This window comes from Nothoprocta perdicaria, unplaced genomic scaffold, assembly GCF_003342845.1.
Source record: "Nothoprocta perdicaria isolate Ctin4 unplaced genomic scaffold, notPer1 scaffold_616, whole genome shotgun sequence".
Lineage (NCBI taxonomy): Eukaryota > Metazoa > Chordata > Aves > Tinamiformes > Tinamidae > Nothoprocta > Nothoprocta perdicaria.
In genome coordinates this window covers 1-26,441 of record NW_020455884.1, presented here as the reverse complement: position 1 = coordinate 26,441, position 26,441 = coordinate 1, and the positions used below count along the sequence as shown (strand labels likewise).

The 26,441-nt window shown below is 59.8% G+C and overlaps 3 protein-coding genes and 5 non-coding genes across 8 annotated transcripts; 6 read left to right on the top strand and 2 right to left on the bottom strand.

Moving 5' to 3' along the window:
* Positions 1-698: 698 nt before the first annotated feature.
* On the bottom strand, positions 699-1,712 carry LOC112956270 (probable G-protein coupled receptor 34). Its single transcript, XM_026049772.1, has one exon. The coding sequence runs from the start codon at positions 1,710-1,712 to the stop codon at positions 699-701; it is 1,014 nt and encodes a 337-aa protein (XP_025905557.1).
* Positions 1,713-5,491: 3,779 nt separating this feature from the next.
* LOC112956274 (H/ACA ribonucleoprotein complex subunit DKC1) lies at positions 5,492-14,993 on the top strand. Its single transcript, XM_026049778.1, has 15 exons — positions 5,492-5,522; positions 5,638-5,699; positions 5,868-5,954; positions 6,454-6,545; positions 6,791-6,975; positions 7,495-7,559; positions 8,130-8,256; positions 8,615-8,745; positions 9,469-9,612; positions 10,040-10,160; positions 11,134-11,252; positions 11,970-12,073; positions 12,523-12,589; positions 13,294-13,443; positions 13,649-14,993. The coding sequence occupies exons 1-15, from the start codon at positions 5,507-5,509 to the stop codon at positions 13,712-13,714; spliced, it is 1,536 nt and encodes a 511-aa protein (XP_025905563.1). The 5' UTR covers positions 5,492-5,506; the 3' UTR covers positions 13,715-14,993.
* On the top strand, positions 7,662-7,908 carry LOC112956280. The gene has a single exon (XR_003251021.1). It is a non-coding gene; the product is annotated as a small nucleolar RNA SNORD17 (small nucleolar RNA).
* On the top strand, positions 8,453-8,529 carry LOC112956283. Its single transcript, XR_003251024.1, has one exon. It is a non-coding gene; the product is annotated as a small nucleolar RNA SNORD83 (small nucleolar RNA).
* LOC112956285 lies at positions 8,907-9,039 on the top strand. Its single transcript, XR_003251026.1, has one exon. It is a non-coding gene; the product is annotated as a small nucleolar RNA SNORA36 family (small nucleolar RNA).
* LOC112956278 lies at positions 10,540-10,786 on the top strand. Its single transcript, XR_003251019.1, has one exon. It is a non-coding gene; the product is annotated as a small nucleolar RNA SNORD17 (small nucleolar RNA).
* LOC112956276 lies at positions 11,489-11,564 on the top strand. Its single transcript, XR_003251017.1, has one exon. It is a non-coding gene; the product is annotated as a small nucleolar RNA SNORD83 (small nucleolar RNA).
* A 750-nt stretch (positions 14,994-15,743) lies between the features above and the next one.
* On the bottom strand, positions 15,744-26,304 carry LOC112956273 (55 kDa erythrocyte membrane protein). Its single transcript, XM_026049777.1, has 12 exons — positions 26,084-26,304; positions 22,094-22,237; positions 21,795-21,873; positions 21,139-21,224; positions 20,367-20,435; positions 18,904-19,100; positions 18,719-18,825; positions 18,069-18,149; positions 17,848-17,928; positions 17,522-17,724; positions 17,312-17,386; positions 15,744-16,690 (listed from the first exon to the last, which is right to left on the bottom strand). The coding sequence occupies exons 1-12, from the start codon at positions 26,183-26,185 to the stop codon at positions 16,514-16,516; spliced, it is 1,401 nt and encodes a 466-aa protein (XP_025905562.1). The 5' UTR covers positions 26,186-26,304; the 3' UTR covers positions 15,744-16,513.
* Between the last annotated feature and the right edge of the window lie 137 nt (positions 26,305-26,441).

Genomic DNA, 26,441 nt, shown 5'->3' with positions numbered 1-26,441 from the left:
AGTACAAGAACTGCACTGAAATGATGGGGGGAAAAGCGTGTGCTGTCCTGGTTTGGGGTTGCAGAGGCTCGATGTTTCCCCACGCGGCTTCTCCCAGGGTCAGCAGGGCACATCTCAGAGAAACGTGATCATCTGCTCCTAGGAATGCTCTGATCAGCTTCCTCCTGCCTTTTCCCCAATTCTGCTCTTCATCTTCTTTTCCCACAGGATCACAGAATGGTTGAGGTTGGAGGAAYGCCTAGAGATGATCTAGTCCAACCCCCCTGCTCAAACACCTTATGCTTTCTCTGGCAATGTGGTACGTAGACAACGTTCACAGCAGATTCCCACTCCTGCTCTTCCCCTCACTCCTCTTCCTCCCATCCAAGCAGCCTTGCTGTGTCCTGGGCTCTGTCCCTGCCCTTCTCTGTGCTGGTGGAGGCCCTAGGCCAAGGGGGTTTCTCCTGTGGCCTTCACTCTTCCCAAGCAGATCATCTCCTCAGTTGTGTTCACGGAGCTGCCATGGAAAGGGGAGGCCTCAGCTRTTCTTTTCTCTCGCCCCCTTGGGTAGCTCTAGCCCTGACGGCGCCARCGGAAGAAGCTTGAAAAGGTTTCAGTTTCTCCCTCCGTCTCACAGGCAAGTCTTGTGTGGTAAAGAGCAGCAGTCAAGGTGTTGATGAGAACATCCCATGCTCAAGACCTTGGTYGCCCTGGAAGGCCTAGGCTTCGGTCACAGAGCCTCTGTAGCTCAGCCCTCCCTGGTTCCTCAGGAGGGCTCTGGTCAGCTTGCCCTGGACGGTGCAGAGCACGGCCCTCCGGAAGCTGCTGGACARGAAAAAGAAGATCACAGGGTCCAGGCAGCTGTTGAGGGCTGAGATGCAGAGCACGAGCTCGTTAGCGAGGTGGAGACCCTGCTTCCAGGCCAGGCTGGAAATGACCCCCACCTGCGCCAGGACGTAAGGAACACGGACAACGTGATACGGGGTGAAGCAGACAATGAAGATGATGAGGACTACGAAGGTCCTGGTGATGGCTTTCATGCTAGTCCTCTTGTTCAGCTGCTGAGCGTTCACCGAAGAGACTCTGTGGAGCTTGGCAAATATCTTGCTGTAGAAGTAGAGGAAGAGCAGCAGCAGGATGAAGAAAGTGGCTACTGCGACCATGTTAAAGGCTGCTGCTACGAGGCTTTTGCTTCTGAAGTGGAAGCATTTATGGTCACAAGGTCCTTTTCCTTGCGTCTCAAAAAAGAAAGGTAGCATGAAAGCTGAGTGCACCAACCAAACCAGCGCGGAGGCCGTGGTRCTGCAGGACACGGTGTGGATCCGAAACTTTTTGAGGGGCCAGATGATCTTCAGGTAGCGGTCCAGGCTGATGAGGCTGAGGAAGGTGATGCTGACGTACATGTTGAGATAGAAGAAGGCCCCGATCACGTTGCAGAAGACGCGGGGCTCGCTCTTGTCTTGGTAGGCTATGCGGAAGGGCAGGCAGAGCGAGAGCAGCAGGTCGGAGAGGGCCAGGTTCCGCATGTACACCGTGATGGAGGTTTTCCGCTGCGCGCCGCAGGAGAAGACCCAGAGCGCCAGGCTGTTGCTGAGCAGCCCCATGATGAAGATGAGGGAGTACGTGACCGGGAGCGTCACAGACAGGAACCCGTCTTGGATCTGGCAGCAGGAATTGCTCCTCCTGTATTCCGTGACCTCGCTGGCGGGAAAGGGAGTGCTTGGAGGGTCCATCACCAAGAYCCAAGGATCTGTGAAGGAAAATGTGAAGAAAATGTTAGAACTAGCACTTCCACACAAACATCATTCTTTTTATGATACACCTAGGTGGTACCCGACTGCCCCAAGTCRCCACAGTCACAACCTTGCAGTCCCAGTTTCATACAGAGGCCACCAGCATGGCTAGTRTGGGGAAAACCACCCTGGGATCTGAAAGTCCCAGTCTGTACAGAGGGATGCACCGGCTCCGGGCTCGCTGCTGCCYGGCTGTGCTGTCATTTCCACCCTCTCCTTTCCTGCCCAGCTTTCCCTTCCATGCCCGTCCCTTTTCCCGCAACAAGGCCGGGCGTTTGCTCCTCGCACGGTGCGGGAGCCTGGGCCAAACCCAACCCGCCGAGATGCTCCCAAAGAGACCAGCACCCTGGGAGGGGTCCTGGGGCCAACGTCAGCACGACTGTGAGCAACACCCCGATACCCCCTTGCCGAGCCCGTGCGGGCCGGCCCCAAGCAGCCCTGCTTGGTGCGGCTACCACAGCCAGGGCTCCAGGCACCCGCGGGAGCCGCCGCGGTGACAAGGCTCTTCCTGCCACCCGGGGCAAAGCYGGCCCTGCTGTGTGCGGGGCCGGAGCGCATGACCCCAGCACGGGGTGCGAGGCTGCATCACCCCGACACGGGGTGCAGGAGTGTGTCCCTTCAGCACAGGGTGCCTGCACAAGCACCCTGTGTCCTGCGGTTGCGCTCCTGCAAAGTGCCAAGTTGGGTGCGCGTGCCCGGCCCCCCAGCTCCCCTCGCCCCCCTTCCTGCTCTCCGCGATGCCGAGTGGCTGCAGCTGCGGAAACCTCCAACTTCCTCCCACCTGCGGCAGCCTCTCCAATCCCCTCCTCTGCTCAATCCCCTCCTCTGCTCCCTCCGCACACATCCCGGTGCTGAACACGGGCACTGCCAACCTCCAGACCCAAGAGCTGGATTCCTACTCTCCAGTCATGGTACTGTAGCAGCCCAGTGCTGTAGAACCAGAACACGGTGCTGCAGAACCCAGTCTGAGGCACAGAAACACCTCAAACTCACCACAGGGTTTCTGCTTTCCTGCACAGAGGTGCTGCCAGTGGGGACATGGTCACAGCATGCCCGGCTCCCTGGGGACACGTCCTCGCCACGGCTGGGTGTGCAGCACCCTGTGCGGGACAGATGCGCCTGTCCTCCTACCCCTGCAGCCACACAGGTGACAAAGACCCCAGCAGAGCCACCCAGAGGCACCTACCTGAGCYGCTCCGCTCTGCTCCTGCACCCGCCGCAATAGAGGTTCCTGTTCTCACCGCAGCCCCTATAAGCGCTTGGCTGGTGACGACACATTTCACCCGTGACAAGTGTCCTCACCACTCTCCCCGCTCCTCCCACGTGGGCTCACGGGGTTTTTCCCTTCCTGGCAAGGCCGGTGYGTCGCGCACAGGACGTCCTGGGTGAGCTCGGCAGCGCTGCCCGCACACCTGCAGCTCGGGCAAGCGCCGGCCACCGCGATGCAGCCGCCGCAGCGCAGGGAGAACAGGAACCAGCCTCTCRTGGCAGCTGCAGCATCGCTGGAAATGGGGCCCATGCAGCAAGGAGGGTTCCTCGAAGCTCCTCCAAAGTAGCTGGCCCAAGAGGCCAGCGCCAGCCCTGCCTCTCTGGTACCATCAGCCCAGAGCCCCTTAGCCAAGGGGTGCCGCAYGCTGGACGGGAAACCAGAGAGGAGCAGTGTGGGTGTCCCCGAGCCCTTGTCCCAGACACCGGGAGCGCGAAAGCCACCAGAACGGAGTGGATTGTTCCGTGCGGCTTTCACCTTACCGGATTTACCGTGCCTGGTGCGCGCCCACGCAGATGCAAATTGCCATGGCGGGCAGGGGAYGAACACTAAGGTGCTGTCGGTGGAAAGGAGAAATTATTTTGCAAACGGTTCTCCGTCACTGGCCACAGCAGACCTGGCAAGAGAGGGGACGGGGCAGCACCCCATGCTCTCAGCCCTGCTCTGCAGCCTGGGAATGAGGTCTCAAGGGGACAGCCCAGGGCTCAGGCAGGCGCTGGGCACAGAAAGCCAAGGCAGAGCCGTGTTAGGGTTAGTGCCCGTGGGCTTTTACCAGTTCGGGAGCTTCCTGCCTGCCAGGCAGGGAGYCAGCGTCCCTGTTCCCACCACGGCAGCACCTCTGCAGCTCAAGGGATGTGCATGTGGTTTGGTTTCGGACGCTTCAGCTTACCAAGCGTCAGCACCAGGACTCAGCTTGCTGGGGCTGTGCCCCCGACACTGTCCCCAGGCCATACACTGCCCCAGGAGGCATCGCGTGGCCACAAACTCAATGTACTGCTCCGGTTGCTGTGGGAAAGCAACCCCACAGGAAAAGCACAGGAAAGCCCAGGCAAGAAATGAGTAAGGAAACAGGGTTTGTTCCAGGCCCGGAAATCCCAGAGCCGGGAGAGTGGAAATTGTGGGCTGCCAAGCTTCCCAGTTTCTGTATCATGTCTTGGTGTTAAGTGCTGCACCCTACACATTACGTTGAGCCATGATGTGAGGGAACCCTGACCAGCCCCGTGCGTACAGGAACACTGGTGACTGCAGCTGCAGCCTCAGCACAGCTGGTGTTTCCACACCAGCAAGAGTCTGTCAGCCCCCTTAAAAACACAGGGACATGGGCAAACACACTCGCATTTAAAATAATATATACAATAATATAAATTCACTTTCAGTCTTTCCTGCTTGGGAAAGGGATGCCCTCTGGCCTTCCAGGCAGCGCTGCGCGCCTGCAGGGACCGCCCGAGCAGCAGCACGTGCTGCGGGGCCCGTCGGGGCCGTGGAGCCGTCCCCAGGACGGCTGGGGCGAGGTGGGAAGGCCGGTGGGCCCGCCCAGGAAGGGGCGGTGGCGGAGGAGGCGCAAAGGCACCGAGCCACCGTCCCAGCCGCACTGCGGCCTCCCGGCCACAACGAGAGACCCTCGGCCACCAACCACACGCGGGAAACCGTGGGCCACACCCACGAGCGCCGCGCGCCCATTGGCTGTACCGCGACGCCGTGTGCCGCGACAGCCGGCGCCCATTGGCSCTGCCGTGGAGCSGCCCGCTCCCATTGGCCGCGCCGTGGAGCCGCCGCGCCGGGTCAGCTCGGGCCGTTCGGAGCAAGGCGGCGGAGCAGTTCGCGGCGCTGGCGCGGGAGCTGCGCGCCCAGGAGAGCCTGCCCTACGCGGCCTGGTGCCAGCTGGCCGTGGCGCGCTGCGCGCAGAGCCTCTTCCACGGGCCGGCCGAGGCGGCGGCGCTGGCCGAGGCGGCGCGGCTCTTCGTGCGGCAGGAGCGCGACGCGTGGCAGCGGCTGGCGCTGCGCGGCGGCTTCGGCGAGCACGCGGCGGCGGCGCAGAGCTGCGGCGCCTTCGCCGCGCGCCTGCACCTGGAGCGCAGAGCCTCCATGGAGCCTTCGAGAAGCCTCCAGCTGTGTCCTCTGCCCTCGCTCGGCCTCAGCCCTTGCCGTTGCGGCGTGAACCCGTCACAGTTGTGGTGCATCCTGGAGCAAGCGGCAGCTCTGGGAAGCTGGGCTGATTTCTGGGATATCCCGCGTATCTTCGAGGGCAGCTTCCCGCGCTTCCTGCATTAAACTCGCTGCTCCCGCGCTTCCTTTCGCGCGGGCGCGTGCCTACTCGGAGCCACGCCCATCGCCACGCCCCGTCGGGCACGCCACGCCCACTGCATATCGCTCCTCCCACGCGCGCTCGCCCCGCCCATCGCCCGGGGCGGGCCCGCGCGGGGCACGTCGGGAAGGCGGGGCGGCCCTTCCACCACGCGGCGCGGCCATGGCGGACACGGACGGTGCGTACGGAGCGGCGGCTGCGGGGCCTACCGGGGAGGGGGATCCGGACCGGAACGGACGGGATGGGCCCGGTGGGGTGGGCAGCGGCCCCCGCTGAGCGCGTCTCTCCCGCAGGCTCCGTCGAAAGGAAGCGGCGCAAGAAGGAGAAGCGGCAGCTCCGCGACGCAGACGTGGCGGTGAGAGCGAGTCCCGGCTCCCGTTGCCGCCCGGGGCCTCGCGGCGCTCCCGGGGCCCCCGTCGGGGGCCCCGGGAGCGCCGCGAGGCCCCGGGCGGCAACGGGAGCCCCGCACGTGGCCAGCGACCCCTTTGCACCCCCCATTAACCCCCCCGTCGTGTCCCCGCAGGACATCCAGCACACCGAGGAGTTCCTCATCAAGCCCGAGTCCCGCGTGGCCCAGCTCGACACGTCGCAGTGGCCGCTGCTGCTGAAGGTGACGGCCTTGGCTTCCCCATTTATAAACCTGACCCTCCCCGTCGAGGTTTTGGAAAGCTTGGCCTTTCCCCGGCCTTGGGAGCGGAGGCTGCTGGTAAAATCTCAGCCGAATTCCCCCCGTGTTGTTTCCACGCTGCTCTGCAAGGTTTTTATCCCTATAAACCACATAAAGCCTTTCAGCTCCTCCTTATATTGCTTTTCCTTGCTCTTCCCACAAGCTCCTGGTCTCCCACGTGCTGGGTTTATCCCGTTTTTAAAGGCTTTTCATTCCAGCTACGTTGATATCTCTCCCCACGGTGAGTTTTTTCCCCTCCTTCTGAAAAGACATTGCATTCCCAGAACATTCCTAATGTGGAAGGGGTGTTTCCAGAAATCCACAGATATAACCGTACATAAAACCAGCGAGCTGCATTAGGGCAAAGCACTGATGAAACTGAGACTCACTGAGCTCACATTTCACCTATGACATTTTTTGCCTTTTTTTATTATTTATGTAGAACTTCGACAAGTTAAACGTGTTGACTGCACACTACACACCCCTTCCTTCTGGTGCTAATCCCCTCAAAAGAGAGATCTCTGACTATGTTAGGTGAGTACGATAACTGCGGGGGTGGTTTTAGTCTTTCGTGGCTAGTATCTCAGGTGACCTCTGATCTTCGTGGTGACATCGGGTCGATTTGCTGTGTGCTGTTTTATGTCCCGGTCACTTCTTGTAGAGTTTGATTTGGTTTGGGTTTGTCGCTGATCTGCTGGGAAGTCATTAAGACTTCCACGCTTGTTCTGTCTTTATGCAAAATTTCTAATAATCAGTGTTTCTGGCATCTTGCACTTTAGGTCAGGCTTTATCAACCTCGACAAACCTTCCAATCCCTCGTCCCATGAGGTGGTTGCCTGGATCCGCCGCATCCTTCGCGTGGAGAAGACCGGACACAGCGGCACCCTGGACCCTAAGGTGACTGGGTGCCTCATTGTGTGCATTGAGAGGGCGACCCGGCTGGTCAAATCTCAGCAGAGTGCAGGTACGTTCGCTACCCTGCGACCACATCTGGTCTGATTGATGGAGCAGTGCAGATTGCTAAAGCCAAGCTGCAGATTCCCGTTCCTGTCTGCAGTTGGGCTGCTCTTGGTCTTGAGTGACTTAAACCCAAGGATTGTTTATCCGTGTTGCTCCAACCAGTGAGGACATGCACATAGTGATGCAAGTATTCTCATAATTTCTCCCTCTCTTGGGTCTTGTGCTGTTTTAAGCCATGGAAAACACTTCTGAGTGACTGGTTTTGTGTGCTACCTGGACTTGTGGCTCTTGGTAGCCTCAGTCTTCAAATTCAGTGAAATAACACTCGATAAAGAAGGATCTCAGTCCTTTAATTTTTTTTCTTTTGTTGGAAGAATAAGCAGAAGTTCCCTGCACTGCCTAGAAAAGGTGATTGCAGAGCTATTTAATGGGCCCTCTAGACGTTTGCCTGGTAGCAGCGTGCACCTTGAGGTCAACATTAAATGCCAGTGGCCGCTCCTGACTGCTCTTGTCGTTCTTCTAGGCAAAGAGTATGTGGGAATTGTTCGGCTGCACAATGCCATTGAGAGTGAGGCCCAGCTGGCCAGGGTAAGTCTCCGCACGCCGGTAGCGATGCCGACGCTCCGCGTGCAAAGCGCCCAGCACCCCTGGGAGATGAGGGTAGGAATGGAGCTCAGGTGTGCTCTGTACGTGAGGTGATGACGAAGTTTATCCATTCTCTGAGTGCAGCGGCGCTGCCCTCCTGCAGCACCCTGGTCCCTGTTCTAGGGTCAGGGTGCTGTGTGGCCTTCAGAGAGCCCTGCAGTGTCCCAGTGTCCTACTGGGGGCTGCTGGAGCCTGTGGGTGGCTGCCTGCAGGAGGGGGGTGTCCTGTCAGGGCTGGAGCCCCCTTTGTGGGGGCTGCATCCCCACCGAGATGAGGGATGATGTCTGATCACATGCTGCCACCTGATGGAAAAGCCCAGCCATGTCTCCCTGACAGCTGGGACAGTATTTTGACCACATCCCTGGTTCATTTTGGCTTTTTAAAATGTGGTCTAGCCGAACAATGATTAACCTTGTGGCTTCTCGTGGAGGTGGTCTTAATGCCTGCAGACACTTTAATATTGCATTTGCTGATAGAAGAGGCGTGACGAGTTGTTTCTGTATCTGCCCTCAGGCCATAGAAACGCTGACAGGAGCCCTGTTCCAGCGGCCACCCCTCATTGCTGCTGTGAAGAGACAACTGAGAGTCAGAACCATCTATGAAAGCAAGCTTGTGGAGTACGACCCGGAGAGAAGACTAGGTAATACAGCACCGTGTTCTCTCTTTCCAAACATCAGGTGATGGTGAAATCCCTGTGAAATGGGCTGTTTCCTATTGCTTGCAGACAGGATAAAATAGATCCTTGTTCCTGTCAAGCTGCTTCTCGTCTTGCTTCTATGTGCTGAGAAGCAAATCTCATCTATATGGTGACTGTAGAGCCAAGTCTTTCCTGAAGAGCCAAATGATGTCAATTAGATGACATTAGCACTCTGTGCAAAGATGACCCTTCATCTATCACCCAATGCTGATGGCTCTGTGGGAGGCTGGGCACAAAGCTTCTAGACTGGGTGCATTCCTAGATAGGTGTTTAACTGCTGTTTGCCTGGCCTGTGTTCCAGGTATCTTCTGGGTGAGCTGCGAAGCAGGCACGTACATCCGAACGCTCTGTGTTCACCTGGGCTTGCTGCTCGGGGTCGGGGGACAGATGCAGGAGCTCCGGAGAGTGCGCTCAGGGATCCTGGGGGAGAAGGTAAAGTGGTGACTAACTGGCTGTTTGGAATCGTGAGAGTTCCTCACAACTGTGTTACTTTTACAGGGGATAGAAGCACGTATAGCTGCATGGTGGCTGGCTGAAGCCACCTTTGTGAACAGCCCCCAAAATGTGGGTGCTTTTGCCATGGACAGTTTGAACCAAAGTGTTGAGTTCAGGTCAGGGTGATTGCCCCTGTTCTGGTAATTAAACTTTGGAACAGTGAATGGCTGGGAAACATGCCATGGTGGCTGGAAGCTTTCTTAAGTCACCTGTGTTTTTCAGCCTACAAGCTGCGTTCAGGCACGTGAGCTGCCTGTCTGCTTAGCTCTCTGCAGCCACTTGGTGTCGCAGCGCAGTGCGAGCCACAGGCTTCCCTTGGGATGTGCTTGGGGATGCCAGTCTTCAGTGATCCTGAACTGTTGCCTGGGCTTTTCAGTCTGGGCATAGTTGCATCCCACTGCCCGTCTGAGCTCCAGGACCAATTTCTCTCCCTGTCCAGCAGGAATATTTGAGTGGAAATGCCTCTCCTCCATCTGTGCTCTTACTGCAGATGTGATCATTTGTAGTTGTTTTGAATCCCAGGTGCTGGATGCAGAGCTTCCACAATTCATAGCATGTCACAGTTTGAGGAGCTGGTTAGTTTAAGCTTCTAATCCATGGTCTCCTTTATCTAGAAGTCCTAGGTATTCGTGTAAGTTTAGAAGGGCTGTGTCTTTCCAGGACAACATGGTGACTATGCACGATGTCCTGGACGCGCAGTGGCAGTACGACAACAACAAGGACGACAGCTACCTGCGAAGGGTTATCCTGCCCCTGGAGAAGCTGCTGACTTCACACAAGCGGCTGGTTATGAAAGACAGTGCAGTAAGTGGCTGAGTTGGTGCCAGTTGACATCTGGAGACAGCAAAGTGCTGCCCTCTTCATCTAGCTAGTACAGCACACAGGAAATCAGGGTGCTCATGCTCTATAGCATCATGTAGGTCTCGGTATGAGCTGCTACTGGGTCAGCAGTACGGTGCAGGAACCCAGAACTGAATTCAGAGGTGATGCTCTCATAAGAGGACACTTACTAGAGATCTGTCTTGCAGCTTGTTTGCTGGGGTGGGTGCTTTTCTGTGCTTGCTTCTCCAAAGCCCTCAAGTGTGTTTCTCATTGTCCATCTTATAAAACATTTGGGCCCACTGTTGTTTGAGTGGTAATGGCTTTGGGGAGCTCAAGTGAACTGAGGCACTTCCTAAGGTGCTTGTTCTCAGCAACAGACTATAAGGCCTGCTGTTCTCCACCCCCTCAGGTTAATGCCATTTGTTATGGAGCCAAGATCATGTTGCCTGGTGTCCTGAGGTATGAAGATGGCATCGAGCTTAATCAGGAGATTGTCGTCATCACCACAAAAGGAGAAGCCATATGCCTAGGTATGAAGTTCCCTGTTCTTGTGCCTGGCTAAACACAGTAATGAGACTCTATTGCAGTGAGTATGTGACAAATGAGATCCCGTGCACAGAGGACTTGAATAGTCTTCTGATGAGAGTTGTGGGGTGGCTTGGCCTAGTGAGCTAAGATGCAGGGCAGCTGGCATTGAGCAGGAGCATAAGAAACAGCAGATGGATCAGAGCCAAGTTATGAGCTGGGTAAATCCATTGCTTCTGTTAAGATCATCAGAAATCCTTGCACTCCTGTTGCCCCTTTTCTCTTGGCCTATGAGCTGTTTGAGCTGTTTCTGCTTTGGAGCCAGTCCTTGGCAAGGTGCGAGGGGCTCGTCCCAGGGGTGTGAGGCTCAGGTGTGCTCTGTACGTGAGGTGATGATGAAGTTTATCCATTCTCTGAGTGCAGCGGCACTGCCCTCCTGCAGCACCCTGGTCCCTGTTCTAGGGTCAGGGTGCTGTGTGGCCTCCAGAGAGCCCTGCAGTGTCCCAGTGTCCTACTGGGGGCTGCTGGTGCCTGTGGGTGGCTGCCTGCAGGAGGGGGGTGTCCTGTCAGGGCTGGAGCCCCCTTTGTGGGGGCTGCATCCCCACCAAGACGAGGGATGATGTCTGATCATGTACATCACACCTATGGAGGAGATCAGTGCAGAGGGAGCCGAGTGGCTTCCCGTGACTTCACTGGAGTTGTCAGTGCCATTTGGTGCCACACAACCGGGTGCTCTGGGACTGCAGGGCCTCAGAGGTGAAGTCCTAGGTAGAGCTAAGCTGTTAAACCCGGTCATTGGGAGGGAGTTCAAGGAACCAGCAACAAATAGTACCATGTACTGGTAGGCTGGGGAAAAAGCTGCCTCATGGCTGTGGTGATGCAGGAAGAGCAGGCCTAAAGCAGCAGGCTTGTCAATCTGAGCCGTTGTAGCTTGGCTGAGTTTTAAGTTGTTTGTGGATTCTCTGCCCTCTTCTGCAGCGATTGCCTTGATGACCACGGCGGTCATTTCTACTTGTGACCATGGAGTAGTGGCGAAGATCAAGAGAGTGATCATGGAGAGAGACACCTATCCCCGCAAATGGGGCCTGGGGCCCAAGGTGAGCAGGGCTGGGGTGCTGTGCTGGGGCCTGGCTGTGGGACGTGGGCACCCTTGGGCAGCACTGGGCCCCGCTGTAAATGCCCCAGTACTTCCCCGTGGCCTCAACAGTGGCACTACTGGGGCTGCGTCAGCTTGGGGCTGGAGGAGAGCCCAGGGTTGAGCTGTGTCAGGGAACTGGGCTGTTGCCAGTGATCATGTTTGAGCTCCTGTTTACGTGTGAACCCTCCATAAAGAGCCAAATGATGTCACTTGGATGGCATGAGCACTCTGTGCAAAGATGACCTTCATCTATCACTCAAAGCTGATGGCTCGGGAGGGGCTGGAAAGGAGGTGCTTTTTATTCTCACGAAACCATGACAGTGCAAAAGTGCAAAACTGTGGTGGAAGGGACTAAATCCCTCTCAAAGGTTGGCAGAAGCAGGAATACTTCTGGTGGGTTCTGTGCCTCAGTTCCATCCCCTCCCTTATGCAGCTGATGATGGTTCTTTACTGATGAGAACCTCAGGGAGGGGACGCAGGAGGTGGGAGACAGCTGTGCAGGGGGTGCTTCCTGTTAATTGTCACGAGGTCCTTGGGCAAGTGTCTAATGAGTAACGATGCTCTTGTTGGCTTGGCCTCTTGCTGGGATATCTGCTCTGGTGTCGTGTGGCTGGAACACACGGGTGGGTTCCTGCACCTTGGAGCTGCAGTGTGAGGCTCTGTGCTCTGCTTTTAGGCCAGCCAGAAGAAGATAATGATCCAGAAGGGTCTGCTGGACAAGCACGGGAAGCCCAATGAGAACACGCCGGATTCGTGGAAGAAGGAGTACGTGGATTACAGGTGAGCAGAGGGTGGTGGGCTCGGAACCACGTGCCGAGGGGAGGCTCCATGCAGCCAGTGCTGTCCTGGGGGCTGCTGCCTGTGCTTGGACCATGGTGGTCCTGGCGAGGTGTCTTCACTGCCCGGCCCTGCTGGGTGCCCTTGTGCCGTCCCCTCACAGGGGACGAAAGGCAGGAGCAGACGGTTATCCCGCGGCAGCCTGGCCCGTGGCTGCAGAGGGAGTCAGTCTGCTAAATGGAAGAGGGGAGGCCCTGCTGTTGTCCGGCCTGGCCGGGCGCCCGTGCGGGCTGCGGGTCTTCCCTACACCTTCCCTGCACCAGGAGCATCTGCTCCTGACTCTATACTAGGGCTCAGGAGCGAGCTGTTGGGAAGGGGAGGAGGCAGCTTTGTATGGCCCTGTGTGAGAGGCAGGGACCGTCGTGCCCTGTGTGACATTCCGTCCGTTTCAGGGATACCATCAAGAAAGAGGAAGCAGCAGCACCCCGGGCTATCTCAGAACCAGAGAGGGTTCCAAAGGTCAGTATCACCAGGGGTGTTTGGGTGTAATCAGGTCTATTTTAGGCCTGCTGAAGATTTTTGGGAGGTGCCTTAGCCTTGAGTCATTGGTAGCAAGCTCTGAATGTTTTGCAGCTTGGATGGGTTGTAATCCTGGAGGGCAGGGCTGGAGCTGGGGCAACCCAGAGCCCATCTTGTGGCCAGGGCTTAGCATTGGGGTGTCCTGTTGAAGGGCCTCAGCCCCTAGATGTTTTTCTCCTGGCTGTTGGTACTGCGGTATGACTCATGTAGCGTGGCCAGGAGGCATGAGGAGCTCTGGCTTGAGCTGTACCTGCTGCAGCACCCAAGGCAACCTGTTCAGTGGAGCCAGACCAGAGGAATGCTACTCCAGAGAACCTCCTGAAGACCTTGGGCAGTTTGGGAAATGTCATTTTAGACAGATGTTGCCTCTAACATTCCCAGTCAGGGCTTCTGCATGATATTAGGGGGGTGCAGCTGCATTTTAAGCTCTGGATGGGGCGTAGGGAGCGTTGGGAGCTGTGGGATACAAGCTGAGGGGGGAATGTTATCCAGTTTATGCTGGAAGGCAACTCTGGCTGTTGGTAGCTCACACTCCGAACTGGCTGAGGAGCTGGCTTGAGTCTGTCACATTTGGGCTTGTATCAGCCATCATCCCTTGTGCCCTTTTGGGAGACAACCTGTCTGACAACGTAATTCCCTGACAGAGGAAACGAGAGTCGGAGAGTGAAAGCGAGGAGTGTGTGGCCCCTGCCACCCCCCCGCCGGACGAGCCGAGCAAAAAGGAGAAGAAAAAGAAGAAGAAAGACAAGAAGGTCAAAGAGGCTGCTGAGAGCGGAGAAGAGGCAATGGAAGTGGTAGGTAGTTGGAGACACCTCTGGTGTCCTCTAACAGGCACTGGTGGAGAGGGGCCACGAGGTCTAGTGTGACGTTGGCTTGTGCTTGTAGCGAACACGTTGTCTGGTGCTTGGCTGGGGGCAGCTGTGGCCATGTGCCAGATGCCCCCTCAGAAACGAGCAGTAAGTGATTCTTTTCTTAATTCCTTCCTGCTATCTCCAACAGATCTGTGAGAGCAGCACCAAGAAGAAGAAGAAAAAGAAACAGAAAGTAGAAGAGAGCTCGGAATAAGCGACTGGATCTGCCCCGAACAGGCGACCTCATCAGTGGGGAGGGAAGAGTCTGAGGCCTTGGTGAAAAAGAAGACTGACCAGCAAGTTCCAAGCTCCTTTTCCACTGTATATATAAGCGAGAGGGTATGTTTGTCCGGGATGTGCCCTGTTTAGGTCCTTCTCCTCATCCTGTTTTAAGGGTAGCCAGAGGAGAGGGGTGCCTGTCTGACTGCCCCTGCACTGGACTGCCCTGCGAAGCCGGACCCCTTGATGCCAGTAGAATTGGTATCCGCGGGGGAGTCGCAGCTCCTGGCTCTTGGCGTCTCCATTTTCACTCAGAGGAGGAGTTAACGCTTTCCGCCTCTCTTGTCCTGCCTCTTTCTTCCTTCTCTTCCAAGCTCAGAGCCATTCCCGACAGTCACAGAATGTGTTGATGTCCAAGAACTTGCCCAGCCATTGTCCCTCTGAATGGCTTTGGCACGGGGGCCGGTTGAATCGATTATTTTTAAGGGCTCTGATTTTAAAGCTCGCCGTGTGCTTGGCTTCACCCTCAGCTAGCTGAGATCAAATATTCCACCAAAGGATATTCTTTGGTACTTTTTTAAAAAATTATCATAAAAGATCAGAACATGAATTTCCTGCTTTTTTGCTTTATGGTGTGGGGAACCGCTTGGCAGATTTGTGGGCTGCTGCCCTCCCCGTGCTCACCTTTTTGCTCTTCTGTGCCCAATTGCTAGAACGAGACTGCGGGGGGCTCAGCTGCCTTCCATCTTTTTGCTCCAGTATGCTCCAGAGGCTGGAAGCAGGGACACTGCTGGGAGCAGGGCAAGGCACTTAGGGGATCCCTTTGGCTTCTCCATAGGCCTCCACATTGGAGGCCTTTGGAGCTACAGCCCTATGAGCGGCACTAGGTATGAAGCTCCAGTAGTTTCTGAGCAACCTGTCCCAGTTCCCTGTGGTGGATCTTACCCCTATGTATAAATAACTGAGGGGAGAATGTGAAGGAAATGGGGCCAACCTCTTCTTGGTGGTTGTCTGGGACAGGATGAGGTAACGGAACAGGCTGCCCAGGGAGGTTGTGGAGTCTCCTTTGCCGAGATCTTCAAAACCTGTCTGGATGCCTCCCTGTGCGTTGGGTGTCCCTCGGGAGGACTAGATGATCTAGGTAACTAGCGGGGTTGGACTAGATCTCATGAGGTTCCTTCCACCCTCAACCCCTCTGTGATTCTGTGGTCACTGGGAGCAGATCTTTATCACAGCCATAGGGCTGAACTGGGATTTTATCCTTTGGTGGGGAAGGAGGTGGGCTGCCTTGTTCTGAGTTTCTGTCTCTGCAGAGACCATAATTGGTCCTAGCACTGCTTTTCCCTAATCCTCTCTATTCCAGTCTTCACTTTTCTCCCTCCTTGAAGCATGTGGCCAGTGGGGCCAGCAGCTCGAGGCAGTCGGGAGCTGAGCAGGAAAAGGTGATTTTTATTTACTCCTTTTTTATGTGAAAAAATAAAACAACCCCTGTTTTTCAGTGGGTGGTTCTTCTTGCTCACCTGGCTCGCAGGATCCAGGCACACAGGTTGGTTTAATGCGTGTGCACACAGGGCTGTCCCTTCTGCCTGCCCCAAGGGTGGTGGTGGCAGCAAGGGCTGCCACGGGAGGGACCCTGGTCACTGCTCAGGCTTGAAGCAGCGATTTCCCCTTGCTGGGCTTCCCCAGGGAGCCATTTAGTATTTAATTCACCTGTGCTGGGCATGACCTGAGGGGCTGGAGACTCTCCTGGGTCCTGGCCTGTCTTATCCCAGTGTGCCCAGTTTGGGGAGGTGGGAGCAGAGCTGCCCTTGGGAGCAGGGGCTCAGCTGCAAACCACGAGCCACAGCCACGTTTCAGCACACATTTATTGCTGCTCAGTGTTTCCCTGCTGTGGATCCGAACAAAGGTCCCTATTGCACATGAACAGATTTTATTTTTGGCATCCTTAAAAACCTGCGCGAGACGCCCCAGCGCCCTTCCCCTCCCGCCCCGCAGAGCACGCGGACGGGATCCTCTCTCCAACACCATGGCCATGGTTTGCCAGGAGCTGTGGTGAAGCCTGGACAGCGTCGGGCCCTGGGTCACTCCTGCAGCCCAAGGAGTGCCCTTGGGTGGGTGGTTTATGGTCGCATACAGTGTGCAAGACACCCTAGATGCTGGAAAACATGCCTGGATGATCACTGTAGAGACACCGTTTCTACTGCATGCAATGGATAACTTACTGGCTCTAATTTACTTAATGAATTGTCCCTCTAGGGTTGGGTCTGTGGGACTTGGCTGCTGCTGAATTTCTCTGTCCAGCCTGTAGCAATTGGAGTGAGAATTTAAATACAGGGAGTTTTACAAGTTAGAGTTGCACAGGGTGAGTCAGAAGCCCCAAACCCCTGGGCCCAGGGGACAGTGCCCTCCAAGCCTCCCGTGTCCCATCCCCGGTGACGTTCCCTGGCCCGAAGGAGAAACCCTTGTGCTTGGGAGCGCACGGCCCAGGGTGTCACTGCATGGGAGCCCCTTGGGCTACAGCTCCCCTAGGGCTGTAGGGATCCATTCCCTTGGCTGCCAAGTCCAAGGTGGGCAGGAGGCTCCTGCAGGGTTGTGCTTTTTCCGTGCCCGGGGAGGCAGGAGCTGCCCTGAGCCCAAGGATGCCCTGGCACCAGCTCCGTGCTGTGCCTGGCGGCTCAAGGAGCCCGTGTCCATGGAACGGAGGCAGGGGGATGTGTGGGGCGCTATCAACGGGGGAGCCGAGGAGGAGGCGGCTCCTCTTCCCCCCATTGCTGCAGGCTGAGCACAGGCACGCTCAGTACACCCAGGAGACAGGCACCCACTGCGGGGAGCTGCAGGCCTGCTCGAAGGCGTCCTGCAGCAGCTGCAGGCTCTCGTCCACGCCGTTGTTGACCAGCGAGAGGTCGAAGTAGTGCGCGTAGCGGCTGCGGATGCTCTCCGAGTCCTTGCGGAGCTGCTGCAAAGCCTCCGACTGCGAGGAAGGGGAGAGGGCTCAGGAGCCGGGGCGGGACTCCCCACAGTGGCAGCTCCGGCCACTGTTGCGGGCACAGCAGCAAGGAGCAGCTCCCCTGGGTCCCCCGAGCTCCCCTGCCTCCCTTTGGCCCTGCGCTGTCCCCTCGAGTAAGCCGATACCCGAGCCGTGCCAGGCGGCTAAACATAGAGCGTCCCCGCGGCCCCCGGTGCAGCAGGAGCCTGTTGCCCTCCCCAGGGCTGCGAGTGGCCCTCGGGCACGGGTCTCTGCAGCCTCCCGCGGTGGCACCAGCATGGGGCTGGTTGGGGGCAGTGACAACGACCAGGGCTCCCAGGGGTGCCAGCCGCCCACCATGAGCGCGGCACCGCAGGAGCCCAGAGCCCCGTGCCAGGGCTGGCTGTGCCAAAGGGACAAGGCAGGAGTCAGGGGGTGCCAGTGGCTGCTGGCATCGCCTGTGCCTGTTTCTATGTCCCGAAGAGGCTCTGTTCCCAAAAGCAGCGCAGCCAAGGAGGACGCTGAGCCCAGCCCTGGAGCAGGGAGAGCCCAGGGCTGCTGCCAGGGCTTCTCTCGCCGGCTTTAAAACATGGGGACAGGTTGGGGCTGGTGGAGGGGGACACTCACCTGCTCCGCCTTGTCCGTGGGGGCAATGAAGACGATGAACGGGGAGAGCTCGGCCGTGCGCACGATCTTGAGGGTCTGCAGAGAAAGTGGGAGACGATGCTGGAGCGAGACCCAGCTCACTCATGGGGCATGGGACACGCTGGGCCCATGAGGGACAGCAGTAAAGACCCCACGAGGGACTTGCTGGCACGTCACCAAGGACCCCCCTACCTGGGGTTCGATGTCCAGAATGGCAACTTTGTCCTGCTCGTGGATCTTGTGCACGGTCTCGAACTTGGTGCCGAACATGTTGCCCTGGTAGCTTCCGAACTCCAGGAACTCGTTGGCCGAGATGTCCCGGGTCATCTCCTCCGTGGAGACAAAGTAGTAGTCCTTGCCGTCCACCTCGTTCTTCTTCTGCGGGCGCGTGGTGTCTGGGGAGGCAGGGGAACACCCGGAGCGCTCAGACTGATCCCCAGGGAGAACCGGGATGGGGAGCGGGACAAGGACCCGCACGGGAGCATCCGTCCCACCTCGCACCCTGGGCCCCTACTTACAGGGCGCTGGGTACATGAACTTGTCCGGGTTGCTGCTGAGCAGCGCGTTCTTGATGTGGCTGCGCCCCACGCCGCTGGCCCCTGCGGGAAGGGGACGGTGGAGGCGCCGGCTCCGAGCAGGATGCCGGGGCCCCTCTGCTCACCAAGAGTCATCCCGAGATATTTAGGAGCCAGGACCCTCCTGGTCCCCCCGCACGTGGGGCGGTGCTGGCAGGACCTACCTATGAGCACCAGTGTCTTCCTCTTGAAGGCGGGCAGCCTCACCACCTCCTCGTAGGACACCACATCCAGCTGGTCAAAAACTGCCGCCGAGGACAGAGAAGGGGGTCAGAGAACAGCTGGAGCACGTGTGTGCATATGCATGCATGTATGTGCATGTATGCGTGTGCACGTGTGTGCACATGTGCTGGAAAACACTTTGGCAAAACGTATGGAGAAGCCAGGGCTGGGAGCACGGAGCCACCTGGCAACCTGGGAGCAGGATCCGGCCTCAGCAAGTGGCTTGTGGAGGAGCAGCCGAGATACCGGTGCAAAGGCCGGCGCTTTTCTCCCCATTCCATGCAGTGCAGTCAGCGCAGGGAGCTGCAAAGCCCACAGCGCTGGGTGAGCTTGATTTATCTTGATTTACAGCCTTGTTTGTCAGGGCTCGGAGCCAGCACGTCCTCAGGCCACCGCCTTGGCGGGCCCGGACGGGGACGTTTACACGGGCGCTCAGCGCTTGCTGCAAGGTTGGGGCTTGCCCTGGAGCTTGAGCCCTCTGGAGAGGGGAAACTCCCCCCAAAACAGGCTGCCAGCCCCGGGGTCCCACTGCCAACACAGCCAACAAGTCACCTAGGCTAAACCGGAGGCCAGGGTGAGGGCTCGCGCTTACTTGAGCTGTGCTTGGCCAGGTATTTATCTTTGCATTTCTTCTTCTTCCCGAAGGGGCTGCAGCTCTGGGCTTCACTCTGGCTCGACTGGGTGACGCTCGCCACACGCCTGCCGAGACAGGAGGACACGGGAGCCATAGGGAGCCCGGCGCGGGGCCGGGAGCGGCATTCCGGGTCTGGAACCTACCATTCCTGCAGCTCCGGAGAGGGGATGAGGCCGACCGCCTCCGTAGAGGAGCCCTCCACGCGGCCCTGCCACCAGTTGCTGTCGTCCTTGTTGATGATATGGATGACGTCTCCGGTCTGGAACTTGAGCCCTGCCTCCTTGCAGGGGATCAGGGTGTCCTTCTTGGGGTCGTAGTCGAACTGGGCCCTCATGAACATCTGCGAGAGGCAGAGAAGGGGCCGGGTCAGCGTCACGGGCTCTCCGAGACCCCAGCAGCGCGTCCGGCCTCTCCACAATCAGCTGCTCTCCCGGAGCCAACTGCATTGCAGCTGTGTCTGCAAATGCACCACGGTTTTAGCTGCAAATGCACAATGATCTTAGCTGCAAATGCATGGCCGTTTTAGCTGCAAATGCACCATGGTTTTAGCTGCAAATGCATCGGTTTACAAGGCCTGCAGAGCAAGGGCTGCTCAGGGCTGGCACATGCAGACCTTGTTTTCCAGGAAGGCCACTCAGGAAGAAGCGAGCGGCTGGATGGCTGGGGTCACCTCACCCTGGCTGGGGGACAGGCTGTTTTCTGCACTGCTGCGGCGCCCAGAGGAGCAGCTTTCTGGCTGAAACGCAGCACGTCGCAGCCCTGCTGCCCCAGCCCACACAGCCCCTGCACTCTGCTCTTGGAGGGATGACCCCAGCGGGCTCAGCGTCCCCATCCTGGCTCCCAGAGGTGGCTTTGCCCTGGTGCCGATCGCAGCCGGGACCAGGACGGGCAGCGGGGAAGGGCAGCCGCAAAGCAGCGCTTAATAAACCCATGCAAGGTGGCAGGAGGTGGCTCAGGGACAGCTTGGCACGAGGGAGAGGCAGGGAAAGCAATCAGGGACGTAGGGATGGCTGAGAGAGGGAAGGGGAACCGTGGGCTGGCGCATCCCAAGTGCTCATCCCCCATCCCGGTCCCCACGGAGGGGCTGTGTTGGGCAGGACAGTGTCCAGCCCCATGGGGACAGGCGAGTCCTCCCCGTCACCCCGAGCCGAGCTCAGGGCAGCCTCTTTGCGCAGCGCAGGGAGCAGGTCCCCGGCTCCCCGGCAAACAGGCGCACCGGCCGCGGCAGCGCCTTGGCGGAGCCGCTTCCTCCCGCGCGGCGCTTCCTTCCTCCCCGCGCCGGCGGCAGCCACGTCACCATCATCGTCACCGCGAGAGCCACGGCCACCACGGAGCCGGGATACGGCCCGGGGCGCTGCAAGGGCAGCAGGAGAGGTCCGAAACGCAGGGGAACCGCAGGCTCTCCCCACGCACGTGGACGCAGCCATGGCCGTGCGCTGCATTTCATTGCATGGGGACAAACGCAAGGACAGGTCTCTGCAGCCTCCTGCAGCTCTGGCAGCCCCGTGTCCCTCCCCGGTCACACAGAGCTCCGGGCCCTCTCCTGGCTTCGCTCCCTGTGGCCCTGCAGCCAGGCCTGGCCGGCTCGCCCGGCCCCTGCACTTACCTGGAAAGCAGGAAGGCGGCTTTGCTGATTGGGAATGACTTTTATGGAGACTGTCCCCTTGGTTTCTTTCTAGTGAAGAAAGGAAGGGGAGAGAAAGACGTGTTGGAGAGGGCACCCGCAGCCAGCCCGCCTGCAGCAACCTGCCCTGGGGAGCCGGTGTCCAAGGGCTCCGGGTGCTCCCGGCCGTGCCAGGATGCATTGGGCACCGGGAGCCCAGGCAGACACGGCTCTGCTGGGGCTCCTAATTAGCATGCTGGAGCTGTGCTAATTTAGCTGCATTCAATGCAAGGTAGCTTAGCTGCCCTGCATTGGTGCCTGTCCCTCGGGGTGGTACCAGCCCCCGAGGTGGGGACCGTGTTTGGCACCATCAGCAAGTCCCAGGGCACAGTGGGAAGTGCTGGAACTGTTCCCTGGCACTGCTCCCCGTCAGGGTCAGCAGCACGACCCGAGCAGCGGGGACGGGGCACCAGGGTGACCTGCAGGAGGGCTCCGTGCCGCACGGTCCCGTCCGCAGCGCCGGCCCAGGCGGTACCTGCTCTGCCGAGTGGAGAGGGTTGCCAGGCAGCCACGCGCACGGGGACGTCACCGCGGGGACACGTCACCGCGGGGACCCGGGTGACACCGCAGGGACCCGGTGACGCCGCTCCGCAAACAGCCGCTGCTCCCAGGAGTGCCAGAGCGAGCGGCCGCCCCGGCCGGGCGCCCACGGCATGCACCGTGGCAAGAGGCAAAACGGCCCTTCCTCACACCCCCGTCACAACCAAATACCTACCAGCATCTTCTGCAGCTGGTCAACCGACTGGTTGCTCACGCTCTGCCCATTGATTTCTATGATTTCGTCGCCCACGTGAAGGGAGCCTGTTGAAACAAGCCCGGGAAATGCAGGAGCAGGCACCAAACCCAGGCACGCAGGGTTAGCAGGGATAAGCTCAAACTTCCCGCACGGACCCAAGGCTGGAACAGGGCCTCTCACTGTAAGGATGGAGCACCTCAACTCCATACCACCGTTGCAAGTGTCCAGACCAGAAAATGACACCTAATTGTTTCTTTTGGCACCTTCCTTGGGTTTTCAGAGCTGATCCATCGCAAGCCTGGCCCAGCTAGGTACCTCAGGAAGGGAAGAGCTTCCTGCCCAGTCCTGGGGACACAACCCATGTGTACAGAGACCCCAGCATGGGGCAGACAAGGTCCCGCAAGCTCCACCTCAGGTCCCACTTTTGGAAGTCCCTTCCCCCAGCCCCTCATTTCTCCCCAGAAGCCTCCAAAGCATCAACACGACACCTAACGAAGCTCATTGCAGAGAGATCCGCGAGTCCCGGGTTCCGGCCGTATTCCCGGTGCAGGAACGAGGGCCGTAGGGAAGAGGCGGCAGTGCCGCGGAGCTGCCTCGTCCCCGCCCGGCGGGGAGCCGGGAGCCCTGGCCGTTACCTTGCCGGTGGATCATGCCCCCGTGGATGATCCTGGCCACCATGCAGCTCTGCTTGTCGTTCAGCTTCAGCGTGATCCCCTGCAAGACAGGAGAATCCCTGAATCCGCAAAGTCCTCTTGGCGCGAGCATCTCCCGCTGATGAGGCTCCTCCGGGTCCCCGGGGAGGAAGCAGCATCCAGGAGGCTCTTCCCACGCGCGAGCTCTCCAGGGATCTCCGGGATCCCAAACGGACGGGGCTGTGCCTGCCCCTGCAGCCCCGTGCAGGGCCACCAAGCCCGGGGACCTCGGCAGCTCTCACCATGGGCTCCTCCGTGGCCTTCTCGAACTGCACCAGGCGAATCTTGCGCACCTCGCGGCCGTTGGCGTGCGAGGGGCTGCCCAGCATCGCCGACCCGTTGGTGTAAATGTCCTCGGTCAAGGCGTTGAGGGACTGGGGGACGGCCTGTCGGGGCAGAACAGACGCCGGGCGTCAGGGGCCCGTCAGAGCTCCCAGATCCCACCGTGGTGCGGAGCTGCTCCCGTCTGGGTGTCCCTAGAGCCCCCACGGGGCACAGAGGGCACTAGAAGAGCAGGCAGAAAGAGGAAGGAAAGGAAACCCGAACTTCACCCGTGGACATCTTCATCACCCGTGGACTGCTTCATCAGCAGTTTTCCAGCTTGGGAAGTTGTGGGAGATACAAAGACTTTGGAAAAGTAGAGGAACGTGAAGTCAAAAGAGTTCATGGCTGGTTGTTTTCTGCAGCAACGAGTCCCAAGCGGGATTTAGGAGCCACAGCAGCCCTTGGCCCCAAGGGTGGCTCGTTGCAGAGCCCAGGGTGGCTTCACGGCATGAACGGAGCAGCTCGGGACTCGCCCGGCGGGAGCGGGAGCACCGCGGAGGCCACGCTCCCCTCGGGATCCCTTTGCGAGTTCAGCTTTTCCTTATCTAGGCCAATGGGTAAAGTGACTCGGTCCAGAGCCACATCCACATCTAGAGACATCCAAGTCAGGAACTCCTTCCACGGGCGGCTTTCAAGGAGCATCAGCCAAAGCAGCTGGAGATCAGACCCCAAAGCCCCTCTCCAGCTGAGGCCACCAGGAGCCTGCGCGGGGACAACCGAGCTCCCCGTCCGCCCCAGTCCTGCCCGGCGGCACCTCCTCCCATCTCCAAAGCTCCCGTCGCCTCCCTTGTCCTCTCCCGACCCGCCGCGAGGGCCGGGAGCCGCCGGCCGGGGCCGCGGGCCAAGGCAGCACGTGCCGTTTGTTTATTTCTAAGCGACCCGGTTCCCAAACATTGTGCTCCAGGGAGCAGGACGGCGGCCGCTGCTGCCAGCGGCGCGAGGAGGCGGCTGACGGGCGCCCGGGAGCGATGCCCAGGCCAAGGATGGGGCGGAAGGAGGGGGATGCGCGAATCCCCCCCGGACCCCCTCGTCACCCCCCGTGCGGAGGGACCCATTGCGCAGCGCTGGTGCCCGCAGCTCTGCTGAGCAAGCGGGAAAGCAGCACGAGGAGGAGGAGGAGGAGGAAGCCGCGCAGCCTTGCCCCGAGGCCAAAGGGCCCCTGAGGTGACTGCAGTCAGCAGAGCTCCCTTATCGCGCCCGCGCCCCGGGCAGGCACCGCGTGGCCCCGGCTCAGCTGAGCCCGGCAAGGCGGCCCCAGCGGCTCCGACCTTTGCGTTTTGCTGAGGAACGGGCAAAACGCGCAGCCCTGCGCGCTGACGCAGCGGCGGTGTCACCGGTGCCGCGGCACGGGGTGCCGGAGTGGCACAGCACCCGTGGCCTGTGCACCTCTGTGGTGGCAGCCACTGTGCTGGGCAACCTCGAGGGCACCGGGCTCCTCCCGGACACTTCCATGTCCATAGGAAGCTCCAAGAGGCTGGAGAGACCCTGGTCCAGGACCTGGCACTGTGTCCCCACGGCAGGGTTGGTACCCCTGCAGCCCCGCTGGGCTGTGGTCAAACATTAACCGGGCAGCTCGTTTACAAGGAGCTGGAGCAGCGCCCGGAGGAAGCAGCGCCCTGAGCAAAGGGCACACGGGGCAGGTTGGGAGCTCCTGGCTCTGCTCGCGTGGGCGGCCTCGACGATGATTCGGGCGCGTGGACGAAGCCATGGGCAGCATCACTCATGCTGAGCCAGGCCCTGACACGTGCCAAGGCCGAGGGACGCCAGGATCCCTGCCGGGATTGCCCCAGACCGGGCGCACGGTGAAGCAGGGAGACGCGCTCCGTTCTCCAACAAACCCTGGCAGCCTCCGGAGAGCATCCACGGCACCCACCCGGGGTCCTGCTTCACTCCCAACACACACAGATTAAATTGGAAAAAAAGAAGAGCTACGTGGGCAGGTCAGAGGGAGAGCGGAGGGCGAAATAGGCTGGGACGCTGCCCGTCCTCGCGCTGGCTCCAGCTGCGGAGGCTGGAGCTGAAACGGGGCAGGTTTGCAAGGGAGCTCAGCTACATCGTTCTGAGGTCCCGTTTTGCTGCCGAGAGGGATCAATGCAGCCAGCCAGGGGTGTCCGTGGAACCTCCCTATCCACAGGAAAGTCACCAAAACCCAAGGAGGAAACCTGAAGTGCCCCACTAGCTCCATCCCCAATCTTCCAGTGCCACAAAAGGACCTTTCCCCAGCGCTATTACAGCCTGCAACATCACAACGCACACCCTAGCCTAATTCTAGGAACCGGCCCTATCCACTTCATTTTGGACCAAAACCACACGTTTTGCTCAATGCCTAACTACTGGTGTTGCCCGCAGTCACGTTGGAACATGTGGACTCCGGGCTCTGCTCCAGAGCACGACGCAGATGGAAGGGTCGGCTGCATTCCTGCCCGCTCGCTCTCCCAACCCTCTCCCAACACTCTCCCAATGCTCTTCCCGGCTCTCCCCAGGGCAGATCTGCTGCCCGCCGGTACAATGGGGTGACTGAGTCACTGCAGATAAGGCGGCTGCCCAAGGTCACACCTTCAACAGGAGAGGAACCGGGACTAAAGCCCACACCTGGCTGCAAGGCTCTGTTTGCAGCAAGGAGATAAAAGGAGGACACCGGTCACGGGTTGGGGCTCAGGGGAAGGGGACGGGCGCCTTTGGATGCTTTGTCAGCAAAGCCACCATGGCAGGGTGCGGGATGGTGCTTCCCAGCAGCTTGAAAGGGGAAGAGGAACCTCCCATTGATCCCATTGGAGCCGAGCAGGCCAGAGCCAGAGCCTCTCCCCAGAGTGGAGACCCACGGAGCCACAGCAATCCCAAAAACCTGTTTTCCTTTAAGAGCATGTATAAGGTTGAACCATAAAAGCACCTGAAGCACCTGAGGGAGCCCCTTTGGGACACTGGGCTGTTCAGCGGGATGGGCCAGATTCAGCCCTGGGGGGAAAATTCCCTCTCTGCTTCCAGGGGCACCTGGCAGCGGCAAGGAAAGCTCGGCACGAGGCAGGAGGAAAGCTCAGCGCAGGGCAAGGGGGAAGCTCAGCGGGTGCCCTGCTCAGGCCACAGCTCGTGCAGGGACTTCATTTCTGAACCGAACATCTCCACGGGGAGCAAACCATTCGCTGCTCAGCACAGGGACCTTCCCCCAGCGCGGCAGGGACAGCTGCAGCTCTCCCTCCACGGGCCATGGCGCGTGCCCAGCCCCTAGGACCACCCGGGGCCACCAGACGGGCTGGTGACACCGGTGCCGGGAGCGGCGCCCGCTCGGTCGCCGCGGGCCTGCGGGTTGCTCAAGGGCCCCGGCAGCTCATGTGACGGCAGTTCCAGCTCAGACCAGCTGCACAACTTTGCAGCAAAAACAAGCGCGCTCTCCGTGGCGGCAGGATGCTGCAGCGGCCGCCACGCTGTCCCCAGGGAGCCCCGCGGCCCCCAGCAAGGGACCCGCTCCCAGGGGGCACGTAGGGAGTGGGGACCAGGGGTGCCACGGATGGGGGACATACCCAGGCACCCGCTCCTGCTGCCGTGGGGGACCTGCCTTTGTGGCCTTGCTCCCCATGGCGGGTGCAGGAGGGACGGGGTGGAATGGGTGGCTCTGGGCCACCCGGTGTGGAGTGTTTGGGTGAGGGGCATCGCAGGGCCCAATATGGGCAAGGGGTGCCTGGGGGTAGGGAGTATTGGGGGTCTGGGGATACCTGGGGCCGGGGGATACCTGCGGTCTGGGGTGCCGGTGGATTTGGGGGTGCCGGGACCCCCCAGGGCTCGGTACCGGGGAAGGGAGACGGGTGCGCAGAGCCGTGGCCCCAACCCCCAATCCCGACGGCTCCCCGAGGGCAGAGCCCCCCGGGCCGGGTCGGGCCGGGCCGGGCCGGGCCGGGCCGGGCCGGGCTCACCTCGGGCTTGGGCCGGCTCTGCAGCAGATGCTCCAGGTAGAGGTCGGAGAGCGCCGTCCTCATGCTGCTCACGCTGTCGCTGCGGCCCGACTTGAGGGTCATGTCGCCGTCACGGCGCGGCCACCGCGCCGCCAGCAGCTGCAGCCGAGCGCGCTGGCTCCAGCAGAGCGGCCCGCCCGCCTCCGTGCCGCTCCGACACCCGCTCCCGGTTCCGGTGGCGGCTCCGCTCCCGCTCCCGGCCCGGCTCCGGCTGCAGCGGCGCCATTCCCTCCCGCGGCACCAGCGCCAGGAAAACTGCCCGGGGGGAAAGGGCCAGAGCAGCCGCCCACAGCTGCCCCCGGCCTCCAAACGCAGGCAA

Excerpts from the sequence above, each read along its gene's own strand:
- LOC112956273 (XM_026049777.1), bottom strand. The coding sequence starts at position 26,185 with ATGACCCTCAAGTCGGGCCGCAGCGACAGCGTGAGCAGCATGAGGACG. Across the intron at positions 17,387-17,521 it reads TTCTGGACATCGAACCCCAG|ACCCTCAAGATCGTGCGCAC; the intron begins GTAGGGGGGTCC and ends CTTTCTCTGCAG. Across the intron at positions 16,691-17,311 it reads CCACGGACAAGGCGGAGCAG|TCGGAGGCTTTGCAGCAGCT; the intron begins GTGAGTGTCCCC and ends CCTTCCTCGCAG.
- LOC112956274 (XM_026049778.1), top strand. Across the intron at positions 9,613-10,039 it reads TGGTTATGAAAGACAGTGCA|GTTAATGCCATTTGTTATGG; the intron begins GTAAGTGGCTGA and ends CCACCCCCTCAG. Across the intron at positions 10,161-11,133 it reads AGGAGAAGCCATATGCCTAG|CGATTGCCTTGATGACCACG; the intron begins GTATGAAGTTCC and ends CCTCTTCTGCAG.